The sequence below is a fragment of the Artemia sp. Qi Xiang Cuo genome, chromosome 12 (assembly GCF_049724085.1).
Source record: "Artemia sp. Qi Xiang Cuo chromosome 12, ASM4972408v1, whole genome shotgun sequence".
NCBI lineage: Eukaryota > Metazoa > Arthropoda > Branchiopoda > Anostraca > Artemiidae > Artemia > Artemia sp. Qi Xiang Cuo.
In genome coordinates this window covers 61,190,517-61,207,032 of record NC_142805.1, presented here as the reverse complement: position 1 = coordinate 61,207,032, position 16,516 = coordinate 61,190,517, and the positions used below count along the sequence as shown (strand labels likewise).

The window sequence follows — 16,516 nt, the reverse complement described above, 5'->3', positions numbered from 1 at the left end:
CAATTAGAGACTCATTCCTCCATCAAAACACCACTATTCTTCCATCAAAACGTCCCTCTTTTAAACAAGCCCATCCCTCCATTAATATAAAACCACCACTCCATTAATACAAACTAAAAACGTCTTGATTACTATCTCAATCCTGTCAGATAAATACTCATTCCTCAATCAAAACACAACTATTCATCCATCAAAACGTCCTACAATTAAACAAACACATCCCTCCATTAAGATAAACCCACCCCTCCATCAACACAAACTCAAATCTTCGTGATGACAAACTCAATCCTCTCAAATAAATACTCATTCTTCCATCAAAAAAAATCTAGTAATCCATCTAAACTTCGCTCTTTTAAACAATCTCATCCCTACATAAAGATAAAATCAACCATCCATCAAAACAAACTCAAAACTTTGTGATGACAAACACAATCCTGTCAAATAAAGAATCATTCCTCCATAAAAAAAAACCAATTCCTACATCAAAACTTCCCACGTTTAAACAAGCTGATCCCTCCATTAATATAAAATCACCCATCAATCAAAACAAACTCAAATCTTAGTGATGACAAACTCAATCCTGTCAAATACAGACTCATTCCTCCAACAAAAAAAATCTAGTCCTCCACCTACACGTCCCTCGTTTAAACAAGCTCATCCCTTCATTAAGATAAAATCAACCATCCATCAAAACGAAATCAAACCTTCGTGATGACAAACTCAATCCTGTCAATTATAGACTCATTCCTCCACCAAAACAAAACTATTCCTTCACCAACACGTCTCTCGTTTAAACAAGCTCATCCCATCGTTAAGATAAAATCACCCCTCCATCAAAACAAACTCAAATCTTTGTGATGACAAACTCAATCCTGTCAAATACAGACTCATTCCTCCATCAAAACAAACCTATTCCTCCATCAAAACTTCCCTCGTTTAAACAAGCTCATCCCTCTATTAAGATAAAATCACCCATCCATCAAAACAAACTCAAATCTTCGTGATGACAAAATCAATCCTGTCAAATATAGACTCATTCTTCCATCAAAACAAAACTATTCCTCCACCAAAACGTCCCTCGTTTAAACAATCACATCCCTCCGTTAAGATAAAATCACCCCTCCATCAAAAGAAACTCAAAACTTTGTGATGACAAACTCAATCCTGTCAAATATAGACTCATTCCTCCATCAAAAAAAACCTATTCCTACATCAAAACGACCCTCGTTTAAACAAGCACATCCCTCCATTAAGATAAAATCAACCATCCATAAAAACAAACTAAAATCTTCGTGATGACAAACTCAATCCTGTCAAATAAAGACTCTGTCATCAATCTAAAAAAAACCAGTACTCAATCTACAAGGCCCTCGATGATATAAGATCCGAAAATCGGGAATCTATACACATCAATCAATCTAAACAAACTCAAATCTTCGTGATGACAAACTCAATCCTGTCAAATAGAGACAAATTACTCACTACCCAAAAACCTCTAAAAAACAATATAAGAAACTCGTGTAAAAAAGCTCATCCCTCCATTAATATAAAATCACCCCTCCATCAAAAGAAACTCAAATCTTTGAGATGACAAACTCAATCCTATCAAATAAAGACTCATTCCTCCATCAAAACAAACCTATTCCTACATCAAAACGTCCCTCGTTTAAACAAGCTCATCCCTCCATTAAGATAAAATCACCCCTCCATCAAAACAAACTCAAATCTTCGTGATTACAAACTCAATCCTTTCAAATATAGACTCATTCCTCCATCAAATCAAACCTATTCATCCATCAAAACGTCACTCGTTTAAACAAGCTCATCCCTCCTTTAAGATAAAATCACCCATCCATCAAAACAAACTCAAATCTTCGTGATGACAAACTCAATCCTCTCAAATATAGACTCATTCCTCCATCAAAACAAAACTATTCCTCCATCAACACGTCCCTCGTTTAAACAAGCTCAACCCTTCAATAATATAAAATCACCCCTCCATCAAAAGAAACTCAACACTTTGTGATGACAAACTCAATCCTGTCAAATACAGACTCATTCCTCCATAAAAAAAAACCTAGTCCTCCATCAAAACGTCCCTCGTTTAAACAAGCTCATCCCTCTCTTAAGATAAAATCACCCATCCATCAAAAGAAACTCAAAACTTCGTGATGACAAACTCAATCCTATCAAATAAAGACTCATTCCTCCATAAAAAAAAACCTATTCCTCCATCAAAACTTCCCTCGTTAAAACAAGCACATTCCTTTCTTAAGATAAAATCACCCATCCATTAAAACAAACTCAAATCTTCGTGATGACAAACTCAATCCTATCAAATAAAGACTCATTCCTCCATAAAAAAAAAAATAGTCCTACATCAAAACGTCCATCTTTTAAACAATCTCATCACTTTGTTAAGATAAAATCACTCATCCAACAAAAGAAACTCAAAACTTAGTGATTACAAACTCAATCCTATCAAATATAGACTCATTCATCCATCAAAACAAAACTATTCCTCCATCAAAACGTCCCTCGTTTAAACAAGCTCATCCCTCCCTTCAGCTAAAATCACCCATCAATCAAAACAAACTCAAACCTTCGTGATTACAAACTCACTCCTCTCAAATATAGACTCATTCCTCCATCAAAACAAATCTATTCCTCCATCAACACGTCCCTCGTTTAAACAAGCTCATCCCTTCATTAAGATAAAATCACCCCTCCATCAAAAGAAACTCAAAACTTCGTGATGACAAACTCAATCCTATCAAATAAATAATCATTACTCCAAAAAAAACAAAATATTCCTACATCAAAACTTCCCTCGTTTAAACACGCTCATCCCTCTATTAAGATAAAATCACCAATCCATTAAAACAAACTCAAAACTTCGTGATTACACACTCAATCCTTTCAATTAGAGACTCATTCCTCCAAAAAAAAAAAACTATTCATCCCTCAAAACGTCCCTCGTTTAAACAATCTCATCCCTCCTTTAAGATAAAATCATCCATCCATTAAAACAAACTCAAATCTTCGTGATGACAAACTCAATCCTGTCAAATAAAGACTCATTCCTCAAACAAAACAAAACTATTCCTCCATCTAAACGTCCCTCGTTTAAACAAGCTCATCCCTCCGTTAAGATAAAATCACCCCTCCATCAAAACAAACTCAAATCTTCGTGATGATAAACTCAATCCTGTCAAATAGAGACTCCTTCCTCCATCAAAACAAACCTATTCCTCCACCAAAACGTCCCTCGTTTAAACAAGCTCATCCCTTCCTTAAGCTAAAATCACCCCTCCATCAAAACAAACTCAAACCTTCGTGATGACAAACTCAAACCTGTCAAATAAAGACTCATTCTTCGATCAAAACAAATCTATTCCTCCACCAACACGTCCCTCTTTTAAACAAGCTCATCCCTCCATTAAGATAAAATCACCCCTCCATCAAAACAAACTCAAATCTTCGTGATGACAAACTCAATCCTGTCAAATAGAGACTCATTCCTCCATCAAAACAAATCTATTCCTCCACCAAAACGTCCCTCTTTTAAACAAGCTCATCCCTCCATTAAGATAAAATCACTCATCCAACAACACAAACTCAAATCTTCGTGATGACAAACTCAATCCTGTCAAATATAGACTCATTCCTCCAGCAAAACAAAACTATTCCTCCATCAAAACGTCCCTCGTTTAAACAAGCTCATCCCTACATAAAGATAAAATCACCCATCCATCAAAACAAACTCAAATCTTCGTGATGACAAACTCAATCCTATCAAATAAAGACTCATTCCTCGAACAAAACAAATCTATTCCTCCACCAACACGTCCCTCTTTTAAACAAGCTCATCCCTCCATTAAGATAAAATCACCCATCCATCAAAACAAACTCAAATCTTCGTGATGACAAACTCAATCATCTCAAATAAAGACTCATTCCTCCATCAAAACAAAACTATTCCTCCACCAAAACGTCCCTCTTTTAAACAATCTCATCCCTCCATTAAGATAAAATCACCCATCCATCAAAACAAACTCACATCTTTGTGATGACTAACTCAATACTGTCAAATATAGACTCTTTCCTCCATCAAAACAAATCTATTCCTCCACCAACACGTCCCTCGTTTAAACAAGCTCATCCCTACGTTAAGATAAAATCACCCCTCCATCAAAACAAACTCAAATCTTCGTGATGACAAACTCAATCCTGTCAAATATAGACTCATTCCTCCATCAAAACAAACCTATTCCTCCACCAACACGTCCCTCGTTTAAACAAGCTCATCCCTCCATTAAGATAAAATCACCCATCCATCAAAAAACACTTAAATCTTCGTGATGACCAACTCAATCCTGTCAAAAATAGACTCATTCCTCCATCAAAACAAAACTATTCCTCCACCAACACGTCCCTCGTTTAAACAAGCTCATCCCTGCGTTAAGATAAAATCACCACTCCATCAAAACAAACTCAAATCTTCGTGATGACAAACTCAATCCTGTCAAATATAGACTCATTCTTCAATCACAACAACACTATTCCTCCATCTAAACGTCCCTCTTTTAAACAACCTCATCCCTCCATTAAGATAAAATCACCCCTCAATCAAAACAAACTCAAAACTTCGTGATGACAAATTCAATCCTTTCAAATAGAGACTCAGTCCTCCATCAAAACAAACCTATTCCTCCATCAAAACGTCCCTCGTTTAAAAAAGCTCATCCCTCTATAAAGATAAAATCACCCCTCCATCAAAACAAACTCAAAACTTCGTGATGACAAACTCTATCATGTCATATATAGACTCATTCCTTCATCCAAGCAAACCTAGTCATCCATCAAAACGTCCCTCGTTTAAACAAGCGCATCCCTCCATTAAGATAAAATCACCCCTCCATCAAAACAAACTCAAATCTTCGTGATGACAAACTCAATCCTTTCAAATAGAGACTCATTCCTCCATCAAAACAAACCTATTCTTCCATCAAAACGTCCCTCGTTTAAACAAGCTCATCCCTCCATTAAGATAAAATCACCCCTCCATCAAAACAAACTCAAATCTTCATGATGACAAACTCAATCCTCTCAAATAAAGACTCATTCCTCCATCAAAACAAAGCTATTCATCCACCAAAACTTCCCTCGAATAAACAAGATCATCCCTCCATTCAGCTAAAATCATCATTCCATTAACCAAAGCTTAAACCTACCTGATTAAAAACTCAGTCCTGTCAATTAGAGAATCAGTATTCAATCAAAACACACAACAAAAACCGTCTACACTTCCTTCATGTAAACACACTCATCCCTTCTTTAAGATAAAATCATCCCTCCATCAAAAGAACCTCAAACCTTCGTGATGACTAACTAAATCATGTCAAATAGAGACTCTGACCTTCAACAAAACGATCCTAGTACTTCATCTAAACTTCCCTCAAATAAACAGACTAATCAATACGTGAATCAACAAACAAAATACAAACACAACAAGCAAAAACCATCTAGATGAAATTATCAAACAAGTAAAGAAAATACTCATTCCTCCATCAAACAAACCTTGTCCTTCACCAAAACGTCCCTCGTTTAAACAAGCTCATCCCTCCATTAAGATAAAATCACCCTTCCAACAAAACAAACTCAAACCTTCGTGATGACAAACTCAATCCTGTCAATTAGAGACTCATTCCTACACCAAAACAAATCTATTCCTTCATCAACACGTCTCTCGTTTAAACAAGCCCATCCCTCCATTAAGATAAAATCACCCCTCCATCAAAACAAACTCAAATCTTCGTTATTACAAACTAAATCCTGTATAATTGAGACACTGAAATAATTCAAAAAAATACCAGTCCTCACAATAACCGTACATCGTTGTAACAAGATAATAACAACGTTAATATAACATAATCCATCCAGCAAAAAAAGCAAAAATAAATTAGAATAAAAAAACAGACAAGACAAATAGAGAAACATTCCTCCATCAAAACAAACCTATTCCTCCAACAAAACGTCCCTCGTTTAAACAAGCTCATCCCTCCATTAAGATAAAATCACCCCTCCATCAAAACAAACTCAAACCTTCGTGATGACAAACTCGATCCTGTCAAATAGAGACTCATTCCTCCATCAAAACAAACCTATTCCTCCATCAAAACGTCCCTCATTTAAACAAACTCATCCCTCCATTAAGGATAAAATCACCCCTCCGCCCCTTCGTGAAGACAAACTCAATTCTGTCAAATACAAACTCATCCCTCCATCTAAACAAACTCACCCGTCCATCGAAGCATTGAAGCGAAAAATATGTTACGCCAAAGGGCGTTGTTATCCTTTTCTGTTTTGATGTTATCATTTGTTGTTATCCTTTGTTGTAAAAGATGTTGTTATCCTTTGGTGTTTTTGTCTTTGGGACTCAAGAGATTGTTATTGTTTTAATTTTTATGGAAAAAGAGCTGTCAAGTTCGACGCGTTAGTTTTGTCCATTTATTTTTGCAGTTCAACTTGACAACACTGGTGAAAATGTGATACCACCCTAAAACTACTACAATTTTTAAAGAATCCCAAAAATTATTAGAATATCGGTTTTTACTAAACACCCTTGTAAATGCTGTTTATTGCTTGCCTTCAGTACAAAGGGTTGCAATGGAATAACTCATTTCACCCTTTATATGATCCATCTTCTACTTATATCTGTCTATGCCTGTCTGTTCAAAGTGCTCCAAGTTTCAAATGGCTGAACCTGTTGCTGAAATCTTAAAATCTTGAATGAATAGGAATGAATCTGGAATGAATCTACGAATACACCTAAGATGGGTCCAAGTTTTATAAAATATTTCGATTTTTATGTCCTTGGTGCTTCTTGTAGAGGAGTCCTAGGTCACCCTTCAAAACTAAACTATTAAATTATGTCTTCAGGAATGAATCTTTGAAGGATAGTCATCCATTTTATTATTTTAACTGTAAAGGACTTCATTTGAATAATTTTATGCTTGATGAAAAACTAAATAATTTGAAAAAATAAAAAAATAATTTAAGAAACCATGAAACGAGGGGGATTTTCAGCCGGTGGAAAAGAAAGCGAGAAGAAAAAGCAGATATTTCAGCAAGGATTTCCGCCAAGCCGTCCTCAGTACTAAAAAACAAAACTAACCTTATGAAGTCAATTCTATCGAGACAGTAAAAACCAAGCCAGAAACAAACGAAAGACTATTCAAAAATTACACTGCCGAAAAGTGTTGTCCCACGTGGCGATTAATGCAGCCTGTCTACTGACCTAATTTTTTTAGTATGGTCATTTAATATTGGTTTAAAATGAACAGGAATATTAGTTGATATTAGCAACAATACATTTGAATTATATATATATATATATATATATATATATATATATATATATATATATATATATATATATATATATTGTATTTTATGGTATTTAATTGTATATAGCAACAACACAATTAAATTGTTTATTTATTACTTTGCAGCCTTTCCAGTTTGAACAAATTATTTCAAAAGCCTTTGAGAAAGTGGTTGATGTAAGCATAAGAGGTTATGAAGGAGAATCATCCCTTTTAGATGAAAGTTTGAGTACAAATGGTCTTCGAAGTTCCTCTCGTCAAGCCCTCTTTGAATTTGCTTTCGTTTTAAAAAGCTTTTACAAACGAGACAGTGACAATACCTCTAGACGTGTCACTCATGAACAGCGTGTGCTAATCTCAAGAAACAATTGCCAATATACACGTGATTTCATTATTCCTCTTCTTCAAGGTAAAGCTACTCACCTTGGATTAAGTAGTATAAACTTTGATGATGCACGAGATCAATATGAAGCTATATCGAAAATGTTATATGAATGCTATTTGAGCAGTTTGTGTGACCCGGATAGGGAGGATACTCTAGTGAACTTGATTGAGCCTCATATGTACGCGGGAAATTTCAAATGGAATAAATGTGATTTAGTCCCTAACGATGTCAGCCCTTATGTAAATGAGATCGTATTAAGTGTTGTACAAGTAATTCAGGATGTAAGTAAGAATTTTAATAATTCTAGCTATACGTTAGGATGAATCCTTATATACTTTAGATACCTCCCCCCCTTCTATTGCCCTCTATCCATATCTACGAAAATATCTTACCCATTCAATTTATTCAAAAATGTTGTATACTCGTCCGAAAGATGACGCTGGAATTAGCATAAATTTGATAAGATTTCTGACCTTATATTCGACATCTTAGATCTTCGGCACTTTCATATCTGTAATTATTATTATCATTTTTTCTAAGAAAGAAAAGCGTTTATTCCTAAATAAATAAGGGTTCCCATAGGGATGTTTTTTTTTATTAGACAGTGAAAAACATAAACAAAAGTTTTGGATATTTCGAAGACATATAATCAGTCTTCATCACCATCAGAGAAACTAAAGTATTAAATAACTTTAGTTTCTCTGCTGATGATGAAGACTGGTTATGTCTTCGAAATATCCAGAACTTTTGTATATGTTATTCACTGTCTAATAAAAGGACCTATCCCTATTGAAACTCTTATTTGTTTTGTCGTAGAAAGGATTGTGGCCTTAAAAATATACCAACGTTGTATATATGCGGTTTATTCCTAGAAATTTAATATAACAAAACCTGAAGCAAAGCTTGTTGATGTAAATAATCCACCACTTGGCCTAAATATAAATTTAACTTGTATATATATATATATATATATATATATATATATATATATATATATATATATATATATATATATATATATATATATATATATATATATATATATATATATATATATATATATATATATATATATATATATATATATATATATATATATATATATTATATATATATATTATATTTAAGATAAAATCTAATATTTTAAACTAACATTAAATTAATATTTAAAGACCAATATTAAACTAGATAATTAATATTAAATATATTCAACCTATTTATTTCAATAGAAAAATAATTAAAATAAGAAAAATATTTTAAAAAAAGTAAAATGTGTATTAAACTGATTCATGGCATTAACGGTAGCTTTGAATCTTTCTTCCATAACAGCAAATAATTGCATTTGTCACCATAACAGCACTTTCTTCCATAACAGCATTTGTCACCAAATAAGTAAATATTTAAAAAGTATTTGGGTTTTGTTTTAAGAGCACTTGGGGAAAAAATTCCAATATATTCTTAAAGGCTTAAAAAAACGCCTATCGACTTATTAAAATTTACTGAATTACTAAATGTTTACTAAATTCACTAATTTTTACTAAATTTTTACTAAATCATAGCAATCATAGCAAAAAAACATACAACTAGGCAATAATATAAATGAATAAATAACTCTTAAAGCGAGTAATGCTTAAATTGAATATGCAAATCAAGCTTGAAACGAACAAAAATCATTACAAACAAGAGTTTGGGTATCGCCTCCTTCTCTCACTGTAAACGTGTAACTTTTTTTTGAATAACTTCTTTTTCGGCAATTTTTTTTTCAATTAATCACAGTAAAACAAAACAAAACAACATTGGAACTATTTTTGAGCAATAGGCATTCGACACAAGAGAAAAAATAGAATATATATATATATATATATATATATATATATATATATATATATATATATATATATATATATATATATATATATTTATATATATATATATATATTATATTTAAGATAAAATCTAATATTTTAAACTAACATTAAATTAATATTTAAAGACCAATATTAAACTAGATAATTAATATTAAATATATTCAACCTATTTATTTCAATAGAAAAATAATTAAAATAAGAAAAATATTTTAAAAAAAAGTAAAATGTGTATTAAACTGATTCATGGCATTAACGGTAGCTTTGAATCTTTCTTCCATAACAGCAAATAATTGCATTTGTCACCATAACAGCACTTTCTTCCATAACAGCATTTGTCACCAAATAAGTAAATATTTAAAAAGTATTTGGGTTTTGTTTTAAGAGCACTTGGGGAAAAAATTCCAATATATTCTTAAAGGCTTAAAAAAACGCCTATCGACTTATTAAAATTTACTGAATTACTAAATGTTTACTAAATTCACTAATTTTTACTAAATTTTTACTAAATTACTAAAGCAAGAATATTCTTCTACACATTATAATTTCTTATCTATTTTGATTTGACATTTTAAAGGTGAAACTATTCAGACGAATATGTGAAGACCAAACAACAAAATGTGAAGACCCGAAAACATATTTTGTAGTATGGATTTTGACAAGAAGGCCATCAGCCAATAAGTGATCAAGCTCGTATTGGCTACTAATATTTAGTATTAAATATTAATAAATTAGAACTTGATTAAATGTTTTACAATTATTCTTCGAATAACTCAGGCTTTCCAGTTTTTTAATAATTTGTTCCTTTGAAAAGCGAAAATCATGGCTAAACAAATTTTTGTCCAATCTAACAACCTGAGAACAATCAAACAAAGAATTTAAAAAATTTTCAAATAAAGATTTTTCTAAAGATTTTCTTTCTGAAATGTCTTAAGAAAAGTCTTTATTTCCATTGTACTAAGAAAAAATTCCCTGTCGTTTCTACTTGTTGTTTGTATTTGTGTTCGAAAGGCAGTACGGTCTTCGTCATTATTTATACAAAAGTGGATTTTGTTTTTGTTCAACCACTTAAAAATTAATCAAGAAATTGTTTAAATAGTAGATAATAAAAATTTACCTGGCCTGGGACAACTGCGGCCTGGGGGATAGCAAAATCTTTGGCTCTAGTCTTCATAAAAATATGTATATTTTTCCGATTCAGCTTAGTCCATGCCCCTTGTAGTCTCAGGACTAGGAGAAATGTCCCGTCCATGTCTCTCCTGTTAGTAACAGTGTTCGAATGTGTAGGACATTTAGATGGAAATAAATATGAAATAGAGATAGTGTGTGATTTAAATTCAGGCTGAATTCTACCATGCTATTTTATTTTCCATTTTTAATTTGATGGTAGTAAGTATGACCACCAGTGTTATTAGTATCAGGTATGTTTGGAAGTCAAGAAGGGTCCATCAATCCAGTTCTTGGTGTGAAAATAAAAAAAACAAGTTTTTTAAACTGAAAGTAAGGAGCGACATTAAAACTTAAAACGAACAGAAATTATTCCGTATATGAAAGGGGCTGTCCCCTCCTCAACGCCTCGCTCTTTACGCTAAAGTTTTTTATTGTTTTAAAAAATGGAGTTGTGAGACAGAGTCAAACTTTAGCGTAAAGAGCGAGGCGTTGAGGAGGGGACAATCCCTTTCATATAGGGAATAATTTATGTTCTTTTTAAGTTTTAATTTCGCTCCTTACTTTCACTTAAAAAAACTTGTTTTTTTTATTTAATTTTTGAACGTTTTCGAATTAATGCAGGTTTTGATTTTGGCTCACCGTACATGAATAATTAAAACAAAATTTGCATATTATATTTGGTTAAATGGCTTTCTCGAAACTTGTTTAATTTTATTTACGAACGTTTTTATTAGTAATAAATATACGTAACTTAGAATTAACTTACGTAACGAACTTCTATATTCATAAATTTTTAACACGTATATTAGGGGGTTCGCCCCTAGTCAATACCCTGCTCTTTAAACTATAGTTCGATTTTTTTTTTCCAGTTCTTTAAAAATGACCTCTTAATCACAATCAGTTGATCAGTTGAAAAACTTGTTTTTTTTTTATTTAATTCCTGATCTTTTTCTTTAATAATGCTGGGAAATCCGGCGCCCCCTTCATAGCAATGTCCCTTCCCCCAGGCACAAGTGCTTCCTGGAAAGATCCGTCAATCTAGGCGGCGACCGTCGGCGGCCCCCCCCTACCCGCACAAAACTCCTCAGAACAAGGCTGTATACTTCCCAATAACCAATACTAAATGTTAACATTGAGTAAAGTTCATAACTTTCAGCCCTCCCCCTGGGGACTTTGGGGGATCAAGTCATCCTAAAAGACATTTTTATCATATTTTCGACTATGCTGAACAAAATGACAATCTGAAACTTTTGATCGGATAACTTTGGGAAATAAACGAAAGCAAAAAGAGGTCTAGGGGTCTTCCATTTTTTTTGACACCATAAAAGGAAAAAATAGTCTTTCGTGCCTGTTCCCAGGAGCACTTCTACAAACTTCTAGAGTCGCCAGGTTAATAAGATCACCTCTGGGAAAAAGAAAAAAAAAAAAAAAAAAAAAAAAAAAAAAAATAAACACGCATCCGTGATATTTCTTGTGGCAAAAAATGTAAAATTCCACATTTTTTTAGATAGGAGATTGAAACCTATACAGTAGGGTTCTCTGATAAGCTGAATATGATGGTGTGATTTTCATTAAGGTTCTATAACTGTTAGGGGGTCTTTCCCCCTTTTTTCGAAAATCAGCCAAATTTTCTCAGGCACGTAACTTTTGATGGGTAATATTAAACTTAATGAAACTTATATATTTGAAATCAGAATTAAAATCTGATTCTTTTGATGTATCTATTGGTATCAAAATCCCGTTTTTTAGAGTTTCGGTTACCATTGAGCCGGGTCGCTCCTTACTTACAGTTCGTTACCACGAACTGTTTGACCTGATACAAACTCCAAAAAATATTTGGATTGAAGAACAGTCATCGCCCATGAACCTAGGGTGATTGGCAACATTTAATTCAACATTCGTTGGACTTTTGTCCACCGACAGTCCAGCAACATTCGTAGGTTTTTTCATTCTATTTTTTCTCTTGTGTCGAATGCCTATTGCTCAAAAATAGTTCCAATGTTGTTTTGTTTTGTTTTACTGTGATTAATTGAAAAAAAATTGCCGAAAAAGAAGTTATTCAAAAAAAAGTTACACGTTTACAGTGAGAGAAGGAGGCGATACCCAAACTCTTGTTTGTAATGATTTTTGTTCGTTTTAAGCTTGATTTGCATATTCAATTTAAGCATTACTTGCTTTAAGATTTATTTATTCATTTATATTATTACTTGTTGTATGTTTTTTTGCTATGATTGTTTATCTAATTTCTGGTCGTTTTGAGTTTAAATTTAAACAGGTATTTGTATCTACTGATCTTAAGTTTAAAATGGCCTTTACTTTTCTTTGAAAAACTTCTTTTTCGGCAAGTTTTTAATTAATTTTTGTTCGTTTTTGATTGCAAAAAGTTTCAAGTTTTTCAAAATACCTTATTTCAAAATAAAACTTTTTCTTTTAAATCTAATATTCATCAAAATAAAAAAATGGGTTTTTGTCCACCTCGAAGTTTTTATTATCTGATGTTTGAACTATTTTAGCAAAATGGCTATCTCAAAATTTTTATCGGATGGGTTTGGGGGAGAAGGGCGGGGGTGGGGGCTAATTGCCCTTCGATCTCTTTTGACTCTTTAAAAGTGAACTAGAACTTTTAATTTCAAATCAAATGAGCCCTCTCTGAAGTTTATACGAGCATCCCTTTCATGAGAACCATATACGGCCACAGGACATAACTTACAACGCCTGCCGCCCGGGCCCTGGAGGGTTGTGTCGACACCGGAGTTTTTGTTATCTGACCTTTGAACTATTTTTAAAAAAATGGCTGTCTCAAAATTTGTTTTGGATGGATTTGCGGGGAAAAGGCCGTGGGGATGGGGCTATTTGCCCTTCGATCTCTTTTGATTCTTACAAATTTAACTAGAACTTTCAATTTCCATCTAAATGAGCTCTTTCTGAAGTTTATACGAGCATCCCTTCCATAAAAACCATATATGTCACCAGGGCACAGATTGCCGCACCTGCCCACAGGCCTTGGGGGTTTCTGTAAACACCGAAGTTTTTGTGATCTGACTTTTGAAATATTTCTAACGAAATAACTATCTCTAATTATGTATAGGATGCATTTGGGGGAAAAGAGACGTGGGGGATAGTTGCTCTCGGATCTCTTGATTTTTAAAAAATGAACTAGAACTTTCAGTTCCCAATCAAATGAGTCCTCTCTGAAGTCGATACGAGCATCCCTTCCATAACAGCTATATATGCCCGCCAGGCATAACTTGAAACGCCTTCCCCGGGCCCTGAAGGATTGTGTTGACCCCGGAGTTTTTCGTTATATGATCTTTGAACCATTTTTGAAAAATGGCTCTCTCAAGGTTCTTATCGGATGGGTTTGAGGAAAATAGGGCGTGGGGGGGGGCTATTTGCCCTCCTACCTCTTTTGACTCTTAAAAGTGAAAGAGTACTTTCAATTTCCAATCAAATGAGCCCTCTCCAAAGTTTATACGATTATCCCTTCCATAAGAACCATATATGCCCCCAGATCATTACTTACAAAGCCTGCCCCCGGGCCCTGGGGGGGGGTTGCTTCGACACACAGGACTTTTTCTTATTTGACCGTTGATCTATTTTTCACGAAATGGCTATCTAAAAATTTTTATCGGATGGGTTTGGGAGGAAAAGGGTTTGGGGGGGGGAGGCTAGTTGCCCACGGATATCTTTTGACTCTTAGAAAGTGAACTAGAACTTTCAATTTGGGGATCGTATTGACACCGGGATTTTTGTTATCTGACCTTTGAACTATTTCTAACAAAATGGCTGTATCAAAATTTTTATCGGATGTATTTGGGACAAAAGAGGTGTAAGGGGATTAGTTGCCCTCTGACCTGTTTTTACTCTTAAAACTCAACTAGAACTTTCAATTTCCAATCAAATGAGCCCTCTATGAAGTTTATACGAGATCCCTTTCATAAGAACCATACATGCCTTCAGGGAATAAATTAGACCTTCTTCCCCCGGGCCCTGGGGGGTTGTATTGGCACCGAAGTTTTTCTTATCCGACCTTTCAACTATTTTTAACCAAATGTCTATCTCAACATTTTCATAGGATGGGTTTTGAAAAAGAAGGCGGGGGGGGAGGGCTGGTTGCCCTCGGATCTCTTTTGACTCTTAAAAAGTGAACTCTAACCTTCATTTCCAATCAAATGAGCCCTCTCTGAAGTTTATACGAGCATCCCTTTCTTAAGAACCATATATACCTCAGGGCATAACTTACAACGCCTGTCCCTAAGCCCGGGGGAGGGGGGGGGGGTATGTGTCGACACCTGAGTTTTTTTTATCTTACATTTGAGCAATTTATAAAATAAATGGCTATCTCAAAATTTTTATCGGATTGCATTTGGATAAGAAGGCGCAGGGGGGGGGGCTAGTTTCCCTCCAATCTCTTTTGACTCTCAAAAACTGAACTAGAACTTTCATTTTACAATCAAATGAGCCCTCTCTGAAGTTTTTACGATTATACCTTCCATAAGAACTATATATTCCCCCAGGGCATAACTTACAACGCCTGGCCTTGGGCCCTGGGGGCCTATGTCGACTCCGGAGTTTTGTTTATATGGTCTTTGAACTATTTTTTAAAAATGACTATCTCAAAGTTCTTATCGGATGGGTTTGAGGAAAAAAGGGCGTGGAGGGGGAGAGGCTAGATGCCCTCCGATCTCTTTTGAATTTAAAATGAACTAGAACTTTCAATTTCCAATCAAATGAGCCCTCTTTGAAGTTAGTACGAGCATCCGTTCCATAAGAACCATATATGCCCCCAGGGCACAAACTTATAACCCCTGTCCCCGGGCCCTGGGGGTTTGTGTCGACACTGGAGTTTATTTATATGATCTTTGTACTATTTTTAACCAAATGGCTATCTCAAAATTTTTATCGGATGCATTTGGGCAAAAAATCCCAAAAATTCTGGCCGTATCCAGAAAGGGCGGGAACACACCCCCCCCCCCTCCCCCGAACAAAAATTCTGGATGTGGCCTTTTCTTTGACCTTTCCGTGATTCGCATTATTTAAGATGAGCATACAATTTGACTCTCTCCCTGTAAATGTGAAATAAGTTCCATAAAGATTTGTACTTTTTGGCTGTATAATGGCCAGAAAGGGCCTCTTCAATCGTTAGACATTACCCAGAAATGGATTTACCTTGTTCCTCGAAACCAAATCATGGGCTAGGGGTAGTTTTTACCAACTTTTGTGTTTATATTACACCTTGTGGCTTAGGTTTTACCTATAGGTTTGTGTTCTAGGTTTTAAAGAGAAAAGATTGATTTTTGTTACGATCTTATGTACTACACCATTTTTTTCCAGACATATTCACTAAATAAGAACGTTGGACCTCATGTTGTAGAACGCATAATGGAAAATGTAGCAAATGAAATACATCGCCTTATGTTTGATGAAAAATTCTCCAGATTAGGTGCTGCTCAAGCAAGAGCTGATCTATTAGCTATGAAAACACTCTTTAGACCGTACCTAACAGAATCAGCCTTGTAAGTATGCTGCTCTCCTAGCCATATATCATCTTTCTCCCTCTGCTCCCTCAATGCAATATTAATCTCGCCCCTTTCTCTTTCTCTCACTTTCTGTCTCTGCCTGTCTGTCTGTCTGCCTGTCTGTCTCTCTCTCTCTCTCTCTCTCTCTCTCACTCTCTCTGTCTCTCTCTCTCTCTCTCTCTCTCTCTC

General features: G+C 34.4%; 1 protein-coding gene across 1 annotated transcript in view; it reads left to right on the top strand.

Annotated features, from left to right (window-relative positions):
• Sec5 (exocyst complex component secretory 5) overlaps positions 1-16,516 on the top strand; it is a 142,848-nt gene that overhangs the window by 101,647 nt on the left and 24,685 nt on the right. The window contains exons 6-7 of the mRNA XM_089097972.1: positions 7,515-8,054; positions 16,143-16,324. Coding sequence (XP_088954098.1) covers positions 7,515-8,054; positions 16,143-16,324 — 722 coding nt within the window. The remainder of the gene's footprint in view (positions 1-7,514; positions 8,055-16,142; positions 16,325-16,516) is intronic.